The sequence below is a fragment of the Rhea pennata genome, chromosome 16 (assembly GCF_028389875.1).
Source record: "Rhea pennata isolate bPtePen1 chromosome 16, bPtePen1.pri, whole genome shotgun sequence".
Classification (NCBI taxonomy): Eukaryota; Metazoa; Chordata; class Aves; order Rheiformes; family Rheidae; genus Rhea; species Rhea pennata.
In genome coordinates, this window is record NC_084678.1 from 7,389,470 (window position 1) to 7,407,120 (window position 17,651).

Below are 17,651 nucleotides of genomic sequence, written 5' to 3' on the forward strand. Positions count from 1 at the left end.
TATAACACCAACAGGTAGATGCAGCTCAAGTATAGCAACAAGATACAGTACAAGCCAGTACATCCCATCCTCCCTTCTCTTCAGCAAGGGCACTGGTCTGTGCAGGACACTGCCCACACCAGTAGAGGTATGGCTCCCCACAGGGGCAGCTGGGGAGCACTTACCCCAGCAGCGCACCTTTATCTGTCCCTTCCAAGCACACAGCAACTACTCTAAACTGCATGTTCCAGCCTTGTATTTGCATTGCTGCTCCTGCCCAGAATTGCTGAAGCCTCAGACTTCCCAGAAGATGATTTACAACCACAGGCCTACTCCAAATAGAGGAGTGCCTACTCCACTACTCCAGTGCCCTCCCGGGAGAGAAACTCCCACTTTACCTTTGCTTATACGTTAAAGAGCCTGTTATCTGTTCACGTCCTTTCTTAGGCCATTCCAGTGGCTGTGTCTTCCCTGACCCCTGCTCCACTTGGGCTTCCTGAGCCAAGACATCTAGCACTGTAGGTAGTGGCACAGACACATCTGGACTGGTCTGTTATACCTGGGTGGGAAGAAAGAGTTGCAGACTCACACGAGAAACAGCAGAATGAAGTCTGCCTGTACAATTCTGTTCTAGCTCTTTTGATGCATCACTTGCCCCCAATTATACAATTATACCAGAGACCAAGCACAGAAACTTCCAGCCATTTACAGACTGGGAAAAATAACGAGGTGCAAGGTCCTGTATCTTAACTAGTTTAGAGTCCTTTGTAAGTAGATACCTAAGCTATGCACAGTTCAGCCTGAGGCATCCTTTATGAGGAAAGGAAATATTTTATAAGGAGGTCAGGGCAGGAGTTGGCAAAACAAAGACAAAAAAAAAAAAAAAATACAGCCCCAGAAAGGAGTCTCACTTGAGCAGAACATACACAATGCAGGAACAAATGTGTGTTTCTGTTAATGCTGGAAGGAAAACAAGAGGTAGGAGGGATGAATCAGAGGCGAGTTGGAGAGCGGGTATTATACAGCATAGAAGGAAGAGTGAGACAGCAACACTGGTACAAGTTGAACAGAAATAAGGTAGTTTATACCTCCACTGGCACAACCTAAAGGAAGCAGTCAAATAAGGTCAATATGTTACCAGTATCAAGTACCAAGGAACCTCTAGGGACTGAAATTCCATTCCTAAACAGGAAGAGCATAGCATTAAGGCCAGGGTGACGACAGTGACAGGCTGTGGGAGAGGCTGAGGAGAGCTGAAAAGAGTAATAACAGATCTTTGCTACCTCCTGGGATCAGAGAGCATCCCAGTGGGATATGATACTGTTAACACTGAGGCTCATCAGTGACTTCCTGAAGAGTGACTAGTCAGGGCATACTCACAGGAGAAACAACTTTTGATTTACAGCTACTCCAGAATCAGACTCTGACTCAGCCTTGCACACCAGAGCACTCCCTGCGCACACGAGGTGTGCTGCCTGGAAAATACTTGGTCTTAACACTCCTGCAGGCATAAAAAGGTCTGTTACAAGAGGAAAACCACATAAAGATGATGCCTTTTAAAGGAAATTAGGAGAACCTATTAGCTTGGTGACTTGTTCATTTAATCCTACATATCACTTCCCGTCAGCTAGCCAGTGCTCTGGACTCCGCACAGCAGCAGCCTGCCGTAAGCCCGTCCATCCCTCCACCTGCACGACACGGAGATAAAGCAGTTGTCTTCTGCAAAGGACACTGAGCCACACACGGTGGGGGTGGAAGTATCAGTTCTTTATTAGTGTCAGCTACAGGAACAAATAAAATTACAGAACCCCAAGCCTTCACTAAAAATGATCACTCATCAGCACTTGTCATTTCCTGGACAACTGAACCAGGCTGGGTTCCACATCACATTTCATGAACTGCTTTCAGTGGCAAGAGGAGAATTAATTCAAGGGTTCGTTTAGAGACATAATTCTTCCTGGGTGGAGGGGGGAGCAATTCTGCAAGGCTTGTAACGCACACACACAAGAGTAGGATGGGGCACTGAAGACGAGTCAGGATAGCAGTGTTGACATCATTCCAACAAACATAGTGAGGTTGCTGCTGTTTTTCTTCAAAGTCAGTGTTCAAGGCTCTCTCAGCTCTCAAGTCTACAAAAAAAAAAAAAAAAAATCACACAAACTGTTAGAGTAACAACCTAACCCAGACAGAAGTTTACAGGTCAGCTCTGCACTTGGATTAACAGTTTCCCCGTGCTCACAAATGTAGAACATTTTATCTTCAAGGGGGCACGTGAATTTGAATTGCTTGGTACTGGTCGGGAGAGCTGACTTCTGCTGGAGGGAGAGATTCAGTCCCCACAGAGGGGCTCCAACCTTTACAACGATACCGACCGACAAGATTCTGCAGCAACACTGGGAAATCCCAGAAGAAATTGTGTCGGTTCCCACTAGACCCACAGAAAAGCAATATCCTTTCCTTATCTTGCTCCCTGAACTCACGGCATACATAGGGAGAGGACAAAAACCCCACACCCGCACAGATCTGTGTCTTTGCTGTACATTATAGAAAAATGAAGGGCAAATTAAATGACTTAAGTAGTGGAATATTGCAGCCAATAATACTCATGTTGCTCTTCAAGCCTTACTCGGTCTGGACACGAACCGCAGAGCCAGCAGCCGGGCCCCCCGCGCCCCGGGCGCGCGTCAGCCCCGCGGCTCCTCGCACCTACCGCGGCTCACTGCAGGAAGGCGGCAGCGCTGCCCTTGTGCGACGTCTCAGCGGCCTGGTGCGCCTGGAGAACAGCGACGGCTTCCTCGATCTAACAGCGCAGAGCACAAGTCGGGGGGAAGAGTTTAGCTGCTCTGACGCTAGCGGTGCGCGCACACCAAACGCGACGTTGCGGGTTCCTGCTTTGGCCTTCACGCGGCCCCCGGGGTGGAGAACTTACAGAACCGCCAGGCCTCCCCCCGCCCCCTCCTGCCGGGAGAAGGACGAGCCCACCGAGCTTTCCCCTTCTTCCCTAGGGAAAGGCTGGGGCATTTCTCCTTTTTCTAGAGCCCTAGGAAGCAGCCAGAAAGAAACCAAACTCGTAATAGATGGAGCTGCCTGAGAGCACGCAGCAAAGCCCAGGCTCTCCTGGAAAACGGCAACAAAAGGGTGAAAGCGAACCCTGCCGCGAGCAGCGACGAGAGCCTGCGATCAATTGACAGCGAACGTTTCGATGGGAACCAGAAGCCAACTCTTCCCCCAAAGCAGGAAGGAAACAGAAGAAACGCTGTACAGAGGCGTGGGGCGCAGCATCTTATTCCTCAGGAAGGAGAGCACATCTTATTCCTCAGGAAGGAGAGCATCTCTATCTCAATCCAAAGAGCAACACTCATCCACCCTTCCCCTCTCAACTCCTACCCACCTCCCAACCACACTCGGAGCTAGGTCCACACTTTCAGAGGGCTGTTTCAAGCATCTCCTTTTGCTGAAGAAGGGCAGACACCCCTGTGTGGTGCTATCAACCTGGGTTCATTTTTGCTCTTCATCTTTCGCTTTAGAAAGAACAAGTAGCTGTCCTTTTACTACTGTGAACATCCTTAGCCCACTCTCTTCCCCAAAATCACAACCTTTTGTTCACTGCTCGCAGCACCAGATACTTTGTCCTTTGGGACATGACTTGTTTGGGAGCCGAGTGCCTCCTACCTTGGAGCGCAGGGAATCTGGGGACTCCAGGAGAAGCAGCAGCTCAGAGTTGTCTATCTCCAGCAGCATCCCGGTGATCTTGCCGGCCAGCGAGGCATGCATCGCGTGGATCAGAGGGTAGAGGCGCTCACCTGCTCCAGACACCAGCAAGGACACCAGTGAGCACTATACAAGCCCTGTCCAGCAGTTTCAAACCCAGCACAAGCCCTCCTCCCCTCCCGCAGCACTCCAGCTCTATCCTTTCAATTGAAGATGACTGGGAAAACCATGACTCACAAGTAAATCTACTCCAGCGTGTTGCAGCAGCACTGCTTGTGAGCAAAAAGCATCCAGCCCCACTGATACCCCCGCCCCTTACACGTGGGAGAGGAAGCCCTGCTTACTGGTCATGCTTATGAGAAAGGAATTTATACTAGGAAACCAGTCTGGAGGAGGAAAGGCAAGTGCTTGGACTAGGCAGGGACCATGCAAACTGCCCTCCTCCCTGCAAGCTCAGCCTCCAGCACATGGGTTGTTTCACCGCAGGATTCCCAGGCAGCTCTGCACAGGGCCAAGGTGCCCTGGCATAGTGCAGCTCACGGCTCCTTCTTCCCTACAAAGTTACTCCATTCCCAGGCCTGTCCTGGGTGGGAGGCCAGTGTTTTGGCTTGCTTGATGCAGAGCATGTCCACAAAGGTGGAAGCTGCTGGGTGAAAATGGATAGCAGCAGGCACTTGTCACGGGAGCGCAGCTAGCGCCAAGCTGGGGAACAGGACACGAGGCCACCTTTAAAGGGTGCAGGGGGCAGAGCAGAGCAGCCAGTGCCTGCCTGCCTGCCAGGATGCAGGAGAGGGGGGCTATTTTGGCAGGAGCAGTTCTTCCCAGGGAGAGAAGAACTGGTTCATGATGTGCTGTATTTTTTTGCCTGGGCAAGCGCCGAAGGAAGACATACAGCAAGAAAACCTCCCCGCAGCAATAGGAGTGCATCAGCTCCCATGCCCCAGACACCAGCTGCTTCATCAGCAGGAAGGCAGCCACCACGCAGAGCCCAAGGACTGCCGCAGAGGCCTCCATCAGGCCCAGGCAGCCGTGACGACCACACCTGCATGACCAAGCTGTTCATCTGCTCCTGACAGCAGCAACGCAGCACAGCTCAGAGTTTCACAGCATCTCAAATACTCCCGTGTCACCTGGCAGCACTGCAGGATAGAGCTCTGCCTCTGCTGCAGAGCCTGGCAGACGCTGTTCTTGCTGCCAGGTGGCTAATACTGCTGGGAAGCTGTTTGGCTTTTTCCAAATCCTCCCTACGTAGCCTGTTTTTTAAATATGCAGTACAATATCAGAGCAGCCCTACAAAAGCTTACAGCCTCTCCATCAGCTCAGTTTTCCCTGTTGCACACAAATCTACATATCCCCTAGGCCTATCATGCACAGCCGTACACTCAGGCAGCTGGAGGTACCCCAGAGTCTCCTCCAGCAGAGCAGCAGCACCCACCTATCATTTGCTTCTGCTCCTGAGGAGGGGCTGCTGCAAGCATGGATGCTGTCAGCGGCTCCTGCCCCTGAACGTGCACAGCAGGCTCTCCGACCTGGATAAAAACCACAGAACAGCAGCAGTCAGAAAGGCTGGAAATGATGTGCAAGCTAGTTCACACGCACTGGGGTTACTACGCAACGAGGGCTGCAGAGATCTGTTGCAGAAAGCCAGGAGGAAGGCAGGACAGAGCTGCTGTGTTATCTTAGCATCTAACTCTGCAGAAACAGTGCTGGGCCCCAAACTCAAATGCAATGGGGTATTTTGCCTCGTGGAGCTTCTGATGCAGGCTTTGCCACTGCCTTTCTGCATCCCAGTTCCAGCTTTCAGGGAAGCTGGAACCACGTATCACAGTCACACAGCTACAGGACCTGGATCTTTATGTCTAGCTAAGCAGGCAGCCCCCAGGGAAAGGCCCCATGGCACCGAAGCTAAACAGAGCCGCAGGATCCCCGGGGGAGGGCGGAGGTGGAAATCCACCCCGCCCACCCAAGCAGGGCCAGCATCACTCTGGAGACAGCCACAGCCTGAGATCTCTGCACCGAAGGCAGAGGCGTTACCTGCTGAGCCGACACGGACGTCACGTTCCCCATCGGCTGGATGTTCCTCACGGCCGAGGAGTACTTGTACTGCTGCGCGCCCCGCGGCAGGGTAGGCGAGGAGGGTACTCGAGCACTGACTGTCTGGGTCCCTATGTTGGCTGCAATGCAGACAGGAGCATTTATAAGGAAGGGTCAGTTAAATACATATCTGCACCAAGGCTTAGCAGGCCAATGCACTCAGCAAGACGGCCTAAGGCTCCCCGCTCAGGCTCAAAGCAGCCCACAGGCTGCCCCAGCAGGGCAAGCGGGGCACTGTCCTGTCCACCGGATCCTGAAGGGTTCTTGCTTTTGAGTAGGAGCTGGCAGAGGCACCTATGCCTTGTCATCTTGCCTAGGCAAACATCCATCTACTTCAGAAGCCAAAGGACAAGCCGGTGCCCCACTAAGAACTGAGATGAAACAGCCAAACACTCCTGTTCTCCCTGCTACCAGCACAGTCTTGCTTTCCTTGCGCAGGGATGTGAGTCAAAACGAAAAAATAAAACAACACACACACAAGGGCAACAGCAGAGACAAAGGAATGATCAGGGACATCAGCAGGCAACATTCGATTTAAAGCAGCAATCAAACATCCAGCTCCCAAGGGAAGCAGCAGCAGCACAACCACCAGACAAGGCTCAAGTGACCAGGGAAAGCCCCATCCCTCCCTCTGCCAGCACCTCGGCTGCAGGAGCCCTGGCAGAAGAAAATCCTCTCTGGTACCTGTCTTGCCTGCTTCGACAATAAAAGGCTCAAAGCCAAAGAGGGCTAAAATCACACAAAGGCTGGGGGGCTGTTAGCAGACACACAGCCCTACCAGATGGTCCCACCCTTCAGGGAACCTCAGGCTTTTATCTGCTCACCACGTGCACGGCCTCCACCCCGCATCATTTATGCCTCTCCTCAAATCCTGCCTGCGAAGCAGATGGGAAGAACAGTGACCTACTTGCATGTGTCTTCCAGTCTGGGCCTATCCGGCTCAGCAAGCCTCCTCGTCACTCAAGCTAACGCAAGCAGCAGAGAAGTAATGGGACAGACAAGGGCCTGAAGTTCTACAGGTCCCAGGGTGAGATATACTTGTCCTGAATGCAGTATCCACTCAAGCAACGCTGTCAACATCCCCTCCCAGGGCCTGGAGAAAGCACAGACACGTCCTGCTGGCAGGATGGACAGGACACTGCTGGTTTGGTGCCTTGGTCACACAGGGACAGCTGCACCAAAGCAAGGCACTGGGGAAAACATCAGCAAAATCTGTTTTTCAGACCATAGCCCCAAATAGTTCTAACATGAACATGCTTTATTGGAGTCTCACAGCCTTGGCAGCTTTTCAGCTAGAGCAGATAAGAGCTTTCACTTTAGTCCAGAAGGTCTTCTCACAGTTTGTCTCTCTCAGCCTTAGTCTGAGCACTGTCTAGGCTGCCACAGCTACACCACCATCTTTAACAAATGCACGTAAGGAGCAGCCAACAAGACCAACCTGTTCCATTACCTACAAGACCATGACCTTCCCCAAAAGTTGCACACATTTACTACAAACACTGCTCCAGTCCCACGACAGAGGGCACCATCTGGACTCCTTCACAATCACACAAACTGATCCATCTTCGGAGGCAGAGATAAGCTTGTAGCAAACACCCTTGCCAACGCGCATCCGCTACGGTGAAGTTCAAGCCAGGTCCTTCCTCCACTCACCCACTCTTTGGGCCTGGGGAGGCACGCGAGGCACTTGGGTGGATGCCTGTCTCATGGTGCTGATGTTGGACAGCAGGCGCCGGGGCGGTGCGGCAGCCCTCAAGATCGGGGTAGCTGCAGGATACGCTGCTGTAGAGATGGAGCACAGTTAACAAAGCTCCCTGTGGTGGAGGCATGGAAGGAAACATGCTGGGAAGCATCTACCGGCTGGGAAAAGCATGGGACTGCCTTGTCTCTGGAGTCAACCCAAACCGCTCTTCCTCCCCGTGCTTGTCACCAGTGACCATGCATCAAGACACCTGACAGTCCTCCAGGCAATGGTTTCCCACAGCTACACGTTTTGTGCTGTTTTTAGAGAGATCTCAATTCCTAAACTAGCCCAGCACCAGAGAATCAGAAAGAAACCAGATTGGAGCAGCCCTGTTCTACACACGCAGGGAGAGACAGACTCACTCACGGGGAGGCCTGGAAGGCTGCGCACTCCAACGAGTGGCGGGGCGGACTGGGACAACTGGGCTGGGACTGTAGAAAGTAGCTCTGGTTTGTGGCTATGAAAGGAGAACACGTTATCTAAGGTGACTTGTGAGCAGAGGCAAGTCAGATGTAACGCAGAGCGTCCCAGCAGCCACTGCACGCAGACAGGCGAAACAAGACCATGCTCCACAGGGTCCTGGAGTGTTTTAAAGATCTGCTTCCAGTTCTTTGGCCTGGACTCATTCCTTCCAACAATTTCACTTTTCTCGTCCCAACGTGCTTTTGTACCTCTATAACACTTCTCCCTCTCCCAATTTCATTAGGGACTCTTGCCCACGTTCCTACCCTTCTACCACACTTCTCCACACCCTCCTATGCTAAGCAGGGAGCGGGCTACTAAACACCCAGCTCACCTGCAAGCCACCAGCCTTTCTGGAAGTCTGGCCACTTACTCCAAGGCCTGGGCCTGTATGAAACCAACAGGCACTTCACACCCGTGCAAAATGGCCTGTGCTCCTTGGCCTGAGATTAGCCTGTGCAGCACAGGGCACTCCAGAAGCTGTCAGTGGATCAAGGAAGCCAATGAGGACACTGGACCTACACCTCCATCAGGGGACCAAGATAATTCTAATGGGGAATGGTTATACTTCAGAGGAGCGTGCTGTAGGTCAGCGTGAAACACCAACGGGAAGGATCAGCTGAGCTAACTCATCAGAGCCACCATCGTCTTTCTCAGTATGTTCTTTTTTTGCGGAGGGTACACCATTCTGCCAAAACTCCCCCTCTCCAGCCCTCAGCAAATTTGGGTCCCTGTGCTGAGGCTGCCATTGGGGAATGTGAGCAAGGACTCACCTGAGGGATGGGGGGTAGGAAATACCCCGCCGGGGGCTGGAAGGAGCCAAGGAGAGGGCCAGGCAGGGCCCTCATGGTAGCTAATCTCTGCATATACTGGTTGGTGAGAATTGCTTTCCGTTCTTCTTTTCTTTGTGCAAGTGCAACATAGAGAGGCTTAGTGCTGACAATCCGTCCATTCATTTCTGTCACGGCCTTAGTAGCCTCTTCTGGGGAGGAAAAACATACAAATCCAAACCCTTTGCTGTGTCCACCCTCTGTCATCACCTAAAATTGGATTAGAACAACACAGCTAAGTGCACAGATCACCACATGCCATCCGCGAATCACAGAGTGGTCGGGGCAGGGGACGCGCGACACGTGGCCACCAGCACAAGTGGGGACCAGGCTCTGCCACACCAAGCTGGCAGCAGGATCTCCAAGCTGGGGCATGAGCAACAGGCACCGACTGCATCTGCCACGTGCAGGATGGGACAGCTCGACCTGGGGCCGTGCTGCAGGTCACTCCTGGCTAGGCAAGGCTGGCAGGGGCTGAGCCCACTGCGGCTCTGCAGAGGTTTCTCCAGGGAGAGGGGAGAATTTGGTCAGATGAAATGCATTCATTTGCAAAAACAAAGATATCAGGGCCTGGGCCAGCCCCAAGATCTGCAACCTGCGATCTTTCACAGGGGTCTGTGCCAAAGTTTTGCCAGACCCCCAGGCCAGCAATGCTCTAGCACCTAATGCCTTTGGAGCAAGGTTATAGATCAACACAGCACCATTCCCTGCCTAAGGGTCAAGCACAGCATGTGCTGACAGGTATTTGACCTTAAAGCCAAACCACTCTTCTGCACCCACACGCTCAGCTCTCAGGAGAAGCATTTTGGTAGCAAGACTGACACTTTTACACTGTTCCAGAAACCAAAAATGCCAGTCCATCGGCCAAGCAAATGCTGCCCTTCCCTGATCCAGCTGGGCTGCGGATCGTTTCCAGTTGTACAAATACATCACCTGGCTCCTGAACTATGCAAGAAGCTGTGCAATATTCAGAAAGATGCAACTTTAAGGTCTCATGTGCTGCAATTCATCAAGGCTGGGATAAGCCTAACTCAGTAAAATTAAAGGCACTTTGAACGAATAAACTTCAAGGCAGAGCTGGATACAAGTGACACGTGATCCTTTGTACTTAGCTTGGGGTACAAACCATCCGTGGGGGATTATAGCTGATCAGGATGATAACCCTGATCCCTTTTAAAGGGCATTGCGAAGGGCTGAGTGCAATGCCTAGCGAATCACCAGGAGCCCTAGTGACAGCCCAGGTCTCTCACCTTCGCACTGGTGATGGTGCCATACGGGGAGAACTCCTTTCTCAGCCTCTCATCATCTATTCCATCATCCAGGTTCTTCACATACAAGTTGACCCCCTGCAAACAGGGAGAAAAACAGCTTAGGATCCCCCCCAGAAGTACAGCAGGCTCCCGAAGTTCACAGCAGCTTTTGAAGCTGATGCATGTACCATCAGCAGCTTAACCTGAGGGTGGGACATCCCACAGGCAGACCCTCGCCGGGGCTGCTGGGAATCACCGACATGCAGAAGAGCCAGAACTGCACACGCGCTTCGCTAACAGGCGAGACGCACTGTGTGAACAGGGCTCAGACTGTTGTGATAAGATTGCTTCAGGACCTCAGGAAGCCTCCTGCTTTCCAGGGTAACATTTTGATTTCTGTAAAAGACGACTGGTTTCTTTGCCTGCCAACACCATCCTGGGCTTGGAAGTCTCTTCCTGATACTGCTTCCCTATAGAGTGACAAGTCTGTTTTATTGCATAAATGACCCAGCACAGAGATCTGTTTGGGACAGCCCTGAACTGTCTTGAAGCTGAAGATATTCACCAAAGCCCAGCAGAAGTCCTTGGTGGGAACCTGCGGGACAGAGTAGCTCTGCTCTCCTCCCCTTACCTGGTACCTGCTCACTCTTTCCTGCTTGATCTGCTCAAACTTCCGTTTCAGCTCACTCTGGCGCTCCAGCCGCTTCTGGGCTCGGCCCACGTACACCATCCGCCCATTGATCTCCTTCCCGTTCATGTCAGCCACGGCCTGTCAGCAGAGGGACCAGCTCTGAGCACAGCAAGATGCCACTGTGCCCAGCCCCGCTCTTCGCCCGCCACCACCGCCCAGCCCCAACCCAACTTCGCTCCTGTGGAGCGGCAGCTCCTCGCTCTGCAAGGACTTGCCCAGGCAGGGTTTGGCCATTCAGACACCTTTGCCAATACTGATACCCAGGCAAGCAAGAAGCCAGTGAATTTTCCACCCTAGGACACCAGTGGGCGGTGACATCTTAGTGGGTGACAAGCTCAGTGTGCTGCTCTGCTGAGACAGCACATCTGATCAGACCAGCTTTCCATAGCAAGGAGCCTCTTGCCTTCTGGGCTTCCTCATGCTTCTCAAAGTTGACAAATCCAAAGCCCTTTGAGCGGCCAGTGTTATCCATCATGACTTTGACACTTAGTGTCTTTCCTGCAACAGAAAGAGAAAGTATCTGTCTGAAGAAGAGCATCCACTAATGGGACACAACAGGCGCACAGAGCCTGTGCTGGAGGCACAAGCAGAGCCATCATGAGAAGTCAGGAGGGCTGCAGTGGCACAGAGCAGCCAAATGGCAGGACAGCCGGCTGGACGCTGGATACGCTGCCCCGGGACGCAGGGGAGGGAGGCTGCGCGGTGCAGTGCCTCCCTGACCAGCAAGAGGAAGGCAGCACTCAGAGAGCTGCAGGTGCTGGCAGGGCAGCAAGGCCCCAAAAGGAGTTATGGGATCAACTGAGGAGCAACAACACACCTGTTGCTTAGAAATCCTTGTGCAGGAGATACAAAAGGCTCACACTCCATTTTTAATGCTAGAAGCTTGTGTAATGCTGACTACATTTCGGTATTTTGGTTTTTAGCTAACTCACCAACTCCAACAGTGTCATGTCCTTAAGTTGAGTGTTCACATACTACGAGTACTTTCACGTGAACCCAATGCATCTGAGCTAGCACTGGCCAAGCATAGACAGCACGGTCTGTGCATTGACACAGTGTCAAGCCCTGTCCTAAAAGGCATCCTCCACTAGAAATCCGAACTGAAAAAGCAACTTTTGCTTTAAATACAGACTCAGCAACCTTTATTCCTAGGGCTCCTATAGTCAGTCTGTAGTCTGGTTTTGAAAAAGTTTCAAGAATTTTTTCTTACCATGAGGTAAGAACTTGTTTAGGGATGGCAGCCAATACAAGCTATTCTCCACCATAGCAGGAAAGTACATGTAGCACCCTCACAATTTAAGTAACTGCAGTCCTCTGGCTACATGGTATTTAAGCAAACCAGATCACATAACCAGAAGAAGGGTGCTGTATTCAATCAAGTGCCCTCCCCTGTCTTTCTTGGCCATTGCCCTTACTCCACGTGACCAGACATTAAAGCATGTTTGCTCTGGCAACTCTACTCACCAAACTTGGAGAATATTTCCCGCAGTCTGTCATCATCCATGTCATCCCCAAAGTTTTTGATGTAGACATTGGTGAATTCCATTGCCCTAGCCCCAAACTCCGCCTCACGCTCTTTGCGGGATTTAAAGTGGCCAACAAATCTGCAGAAAGCAAGCAAACATGAAACCCTCCATAGCCTCTGCAGTGGGAGGACAAACACAGGGCATCCATCCCAGTACAGGCCAGGAGAGACCCCATCACCTTCAGCAGTGGTTTGGTCACTGGTGATTCACCATGTCTTTTGCATCCAGCAACTCCAGTAGGTCTCATCTGGGTGCTTTCCCCTACACACACTCCACTTGGTACTACTGAAACAGGGTGAGCACTAATAAAGGCTCAGGCACATGCCAGGCACAGCTGAGGGCTCTCCCTCCAGGAGACCCTGGAGGGCCCAAAGAAATGCCACCACATGTGAGGTCTCTTCCTCCAAGGTACCCCCACGCCCCTTGGGCAGCGCTTGCATTTGCGAAGGAGGAGACTTACATAAGCAGCCCACAAAATCAAAGATGTAATGTAAGCAGAGGGCCAAAGAACACCAAAACCTCTTCCTGCCCCAGATTATCCTTCCCCATGGCCAAGAACCAGCACCAGTGCTGCTTTGTGGGCATTTATTATGCTGCCTCAGCGGCAAACCACAGCCCCCGGTTGGATTCCTTCCCCTTGGCCAGGAAGGTCTCCAAACCACTATTGTGCTCTCATCAATGTTCACCATGAATGACTCAGGGCTCGGGAGAGGAGAGCACAGGAGCAAAGGCAGCTCAACAGGGAAACGCAAGAAGGGGGAAGGGAAGAGACAGGACACAAAGAAGCAGGAGGTAGAAACAGCAGCAGCCTTCGCAGGGCGCATTTCCTCCCTGAGCATGCACCAAGCAACCAGACCCCGCGAGAAGATCAGCGCCAAGGGCAGACCCACGGAGACGCTCCTCCTCCACTTACACCTTCCGGTCGTTCAGCAACATCCCATTCATGGTCTCAATGGCTCGAGTTGCTGCCTCGTGGGTCTCAAAGTGAACAAAGCCATAACCGCGGGATCCGTTCTCATCACAAACCACCTGCAAAAGCAGAGCAAGGAGAGTGAGAGGGGAAGAATAAAAAGGGAAAAGGAGACGCAATGCGCTCTGGCTTTCCCCACCTTGGGCATGAGCAAGTCCCAGGAAAATCCACCCTCCTATTCAAGGAGCAGCGAGCCTCCCTGACATCTCGCCAGAAGCCCTGCTGGGACACACATGCTCAGCCTCCAGCAGCAGGAGCATTTTACGCTGTACCTAAGTGCTTCTGGCTAGCTGAGGGTCAAGTGCCATCAACACAGAGCTCAGGACACACAGTCTTCTTGTACAAAGGCTAAATAAATAAATAAAGCTACATCTTCCCACCTAAGGCACAGAAACTTTTGGCTTCTCAACAGGCAAAGGGTGGGAATTTAAAAGTGAAACAAGAACACACAAATTTTAACCGGTTGGAAGATGCTGCCAAAAATCCTCAGGAAAGTCCTGTAGAAAAGCCTTGGGTTTTGCAGTGTGCACACACTCCGCACACTTACCTTGCAAGACAGGATATTGCCAAATGCCGAGAATGTATCGTACAAGGCTTTGTTATCGATGGAGTCATCCAGGTTCTTGATGAAGACGTTCCCCACCCCTGACTTCCTGAGCCCGGGGTCTCGCTGGGACCACATGATTCGAATGGGTCGGCCTTTGATCACTTCAAAATTCATGGTGTCCAGGGCTCGCTCGGCTGGCAGAAACACACATTTGACAGAAAAAAAGTAAATATAAGGGGAGAGAAGAATATAATACAGACACTTCCCTGTCCACATCTTGCAGCAGCCAAGACAGGCACAGGAATCAGGCGTGCTGCTGCACAGCAGCTTAACCTAAACCAGAAAAGCAATTACACAAACCCAGCGCTGCCCGTTCCAGAAACGCTGCAGCGGTGCCAGGCAGGGGGTCTGCTCTCATTATGTCCACACTGCCAGCCCCACCACTGCTTTCATTTTCATCTTTTTCTGTAAGAATGGACAAAGCCCATCAGACTCCCACAGGCTCATTCATTTCACTGCAGTTTCAGGTTTGGCAGCTGCCCAAGTCATTTGTGCTGTACAGAGTAATGGATTTTGGTCTCCACAGCAACTAGGCTGACACCTTCCCATTACTGCTGTCTCACTCTGAACTACAACAGCTTTCAGGTTTTCTGCCATGTACTTCAGTATTGCTGCAGTTAGATGCAGGAACAGCCCCTGCCACCAGCAGAGGTGTGGAGAAAGGGGCCTCACTTCTCCTTGGCTCCAAGCTAGAGTGCCGTCCTGCAGGAGGGCTAGCAGCCATCAGGATCAGCATCCAGAGAAGTCACTGAGCTCTGTTTTTCCACCACCTGTCCTTCCCTCTTTTGCACCACCCCAAACCCCCAGTTGTAAAGAAGTATCACCGTCAGGGCTGCATTACACAGAGCTTACCATCTGCAGGCTGCTGAAAATTTATGTAGGCGTAGCCCAGCGACCGCCGCGTTGCAACATCCCGACAGACTCTGATGGACATTATTGGCCCAGCAGGTGAGAACTTCTCATAGAGCATTGCTTCAGTCACGTCCGGGTGGAGGTCTCCCACGTAGAGAGAGGCTAACGGATATCCAGGGCCACTAGCATTCATGTTGACCACAAAGCTTAACTGCGAAGGAAGACAGACCCAGTTACTCAGGGGCAGCAAGAGCTGTTTCGCCTGCAAGCAGAGCAGCATTCCATAGTGCTCACAGCAACCAGGGGCTCCTAGAGCAGAAACCAAAGTTGGTCCCACTGTAACAGTGGAAACCATGTGTTTCCCAAAGTAAGGGCCAGGAAAGCACCAAGGACACCACAGTTCAAGTTTTTCAGGGAACATTTCAATATTGGTGCAAAAGCCACGCTGGAGTGATTCGCACAAGTCACCCCCCCCCCAACGCACACACACCTGGGGGCCAGCAGAGAGACACAACACGTGCTCTGTGCACGTTGGCTCCTTCCTTTCAACTCCCAGGCACTGAGCAAGAAAAATAAAAGGAGTTTCAATCCCAGGAACGAAACAGCCCTTCCCCACCACACACTTCCATTTTAATCCCTTCTAGATCATTCCTCCCTCCAGCTTGCTCTCCAGGCAGAGCAAATCCAAGAAGGACTGATCTGCTTTGATTCGGTGGAGGTTCCCTACCACCAGACCGGCTTTCCTAGGGCAACCCCAGAGCCTGCCGCCCTGCTGCTGGTCACGCTGCCGTGGGCACCAGCCCCAGCACCTGCTCCCCGCAGCCATCCCAGCGGAGAACAGGGCAAACAGCACGTGTCTTCACCCGGGACCTCCCAGGGACCACGTCCCAACTCCTCAGCTCGTCAGCAGGACGAAAGAGCAGACAAAGCGGTGCTCGGTCTGTCGTTATCGCTAATCCCGCATGGAACTGCGCACGAAGATGTCAGCCGCTGCTCGGGATGCAGCGAGACGCTGCTCGGGAAACAGAAGCGCGCTCCTGACCCGCGGGGCTCCGCGGAGCCCGCGGCGCACAGCCCGGGGGGCCGCAAGCCGCTGCGAAGGCGCCCGAGGCGGGGGGGCGCAGCGATGCCCCGGCCAGGGCCGGCGGCGGCGCGGGCGCAGGCCGGGGGAGCCGGCGGAGCGCCGCGGGCGGGGAGGAAGGAGAGGCAGAGGAGGGAGGACGAGCACAAACCCGACCCGGCACCGAGGCGCGGCGCTGGCCGACGCGGCCCGCCCCGAGGCGGCAGGAACACCCGAGCGCGGCGGCAGCCGCAGGCCCAGCGGGAGCAACGCGCTGGATGCGCACGGAGCCGCGGCCGGACCGCGAGCGGGCTGCGGAGAGCCGAGCCGAGCCGAGCCGAGCCGAGCCGAGCCGAGCCGCCCTGCCGAGCCTCCCCCACCCCGCGGGCGGCAGCGCTGATAACCGGGCGGCGACGGCAGCGCCCCCGCAGCCACGGCGCGGCCCCCCCCGGCCCGGCCCGGCCCGGCCCGGCCCGGCCCGCACTCACGCCGAGCGCTCCGGCGGCGGCTCCGCTCGCTGCGCCGCTCCCGGCTGCCGGCGGCGCCGCCTCTTGCCGCGGCGGCCCGGGGCGGGCCGGGGGCGGGCCGCGACCCGAACCGACCCCCCCGGCCCGGCCCGGCCCGGCCCCGCCCCGCGCAGCGGCGGCCCCGGCCCGGCAGCCGCCGCGTTCCCTGCTGCTGCGAGCCGGGTTCGAGCCGCCGCTCGCTCCGCTCAGGTGTTTTAAAGCAAAGAGCAGGGCCGCGGCGCGGGGCGCCCGCTCCGGGGAGGCTCCCGCAGGCAATTCCCTAAAGACGTTGCTTGAGAAGCGGAGGCAAGGGGCAGGTAAAGGGGTTCACAGCTCGCTCCAAGTCCTTCAGCGTTAGACGCTCCTGGGTTCCCAAACTCCCTCGACAGCCAGCCACGACCCACGGCACGCAGGACGCAGTCTCTGCTGTTACCTTTTGTCAGGGCTGCATACAACCACGGTAGCTGTAAGGTCACCTTAATCTGGAGAGATCGCACCCCAGCTGTGCTGAACATAATCGTATGTGTGCAAGAGGTGGTGATTTGTCATTAAAAAGCTTGCTGCACAGCTGAAGCTGCCTGAGAAAGCACACGAGCCCGGGGCAGTGGTTGGAGTGCTTTAGGGGGCCTAAACAGTAAGCATCTCCCTATTTCAGTCAGACTGCATTCCTCATGGCCACAGTTCCTCTGCTTCTGTGCTTCTAAGAAGGGAAGTTAGTGAAGGAGGATATGTCACATATCTGCATTTGCCTGAGCAATCTGCAGGATCTCATTAAGGCAGGTAACTCCTGTGCTGGCACGGGGGCCTTCACTGCAGCTCAGAAGAGCCTCAGCTTCTCCAGCACCGCTCACTCAGCTCCACCTCATCCCAGCATTCCCACACACTCCCCATTAAACACCCTCAGGGGTCAGCTGAAGTGCAAATCAGGAGAAAACTTACCTTAACAAAAAGTTTTCTGGTGGTTTCACACCCTGAACTCGCTCACCCATAGGTCAGATGAGCATCAGTGCCAGGAATGAGGAGCTGTAGCAGCACCAACTTAGGTCAGTTAAAAGTCACAGAATGCACCCAGCTGCACGCTGCAGTCTGGGTCAGCCCACTGTTAACTAAGCAATCTCCATTGCAGGACTGCCCTTTCCCAAAAGGATGCAGTGGTTACTTGAAGAATTAAGATAACCTTGCTCTTCAGCTTGCTCATCTGCCCCCTTTTTTCTCCGCACATCTATCCCCTTTACTCATCACCTCTGTGACAAGTCTGCCTATGCTCATCCTTTCCCCTAAAAAGGTGAAAGCAAGGATGCAAGATGTTATCTGAAAGAACTGGGGCAGGACAAGTGCTCTGCTGAACAGGAATAGCTGGCAACATCTG

At 53.6% G+C, this 17,651-nt stretch overlaps 1 protein-coding gene across 3 annotated transcripts; it reads right to left on the reverse strand.

Moving 5' to 3' along the window:
- Window positions 1–1,734: 1,734 nt before the first annotated feature.
- PABPC1L (poly(A) binding protein cytoplasmic 1 like) lies at window positions 1,735–16,274 on the reverse strand. Of its 3 annotated transcripts, XM_062589108.1 has the most exons (16): window positions 16,265–16,274; window positions 14,717–14,927; window positions 13,805–13,998; window positions 13,201–13,316; window positions 12,226–12,365; window positions 11,165–11,259; window positions 10,702–10,839; window positions 10,071–10,166; window positions 8,764–9,030; window positions 7,895–7,985; window positions 7,438–7,566; window positions 5,725–5,864; window positions 5,126–5,219; window positions 3,652–3,782; window positions 2,690–2,779; window positions 1,735–2,108 (listed from the first exon to the last, which is right to left on the reverse strand). In XM_062589108.1, exons 2-15 carry the CDS (start codon window positions 14,907–14,909, stop codon window positions 2,696–2,698), a joined length of 1,908 nt encoding a protein of 635 aa, XP_062445092.1. In that variant the 5' UTR covers window positions 14,910–14,927; window positions 16,265–16,274; the 3' UTR covers window positions 1,735–2,108; window positions 2,690–2,695. The 3 variants fall into 3 exon arrangements, with proteins under 3 accessions (XP_062445092.1, XP_062445095.1, XP_062445094.1); XM_062589111.1 differs by lacking the exons at window positions 1,735–2,108; window positions 2,690–2,779; window positions 3,652–3,782; ... (1 more) ...; window positions 7,438–7,566; window positions 7,895–7,985 and having other exon boundaries at window positions 5,841–5,864; XM_062589110.1 differs by lacking the exons at window positions 1,735–2,108; window positions 2,690–2,779; window positions 3,652–3,782; ... (1 more) ...; window positions 5,725–5,864; window positions 7,895–7,985 and having other exon boundaries at window positions 7,451–7,566.
- Between the last annotated feature and the right edge of the window lie 1,377 nt (window positions 16,275–17,651).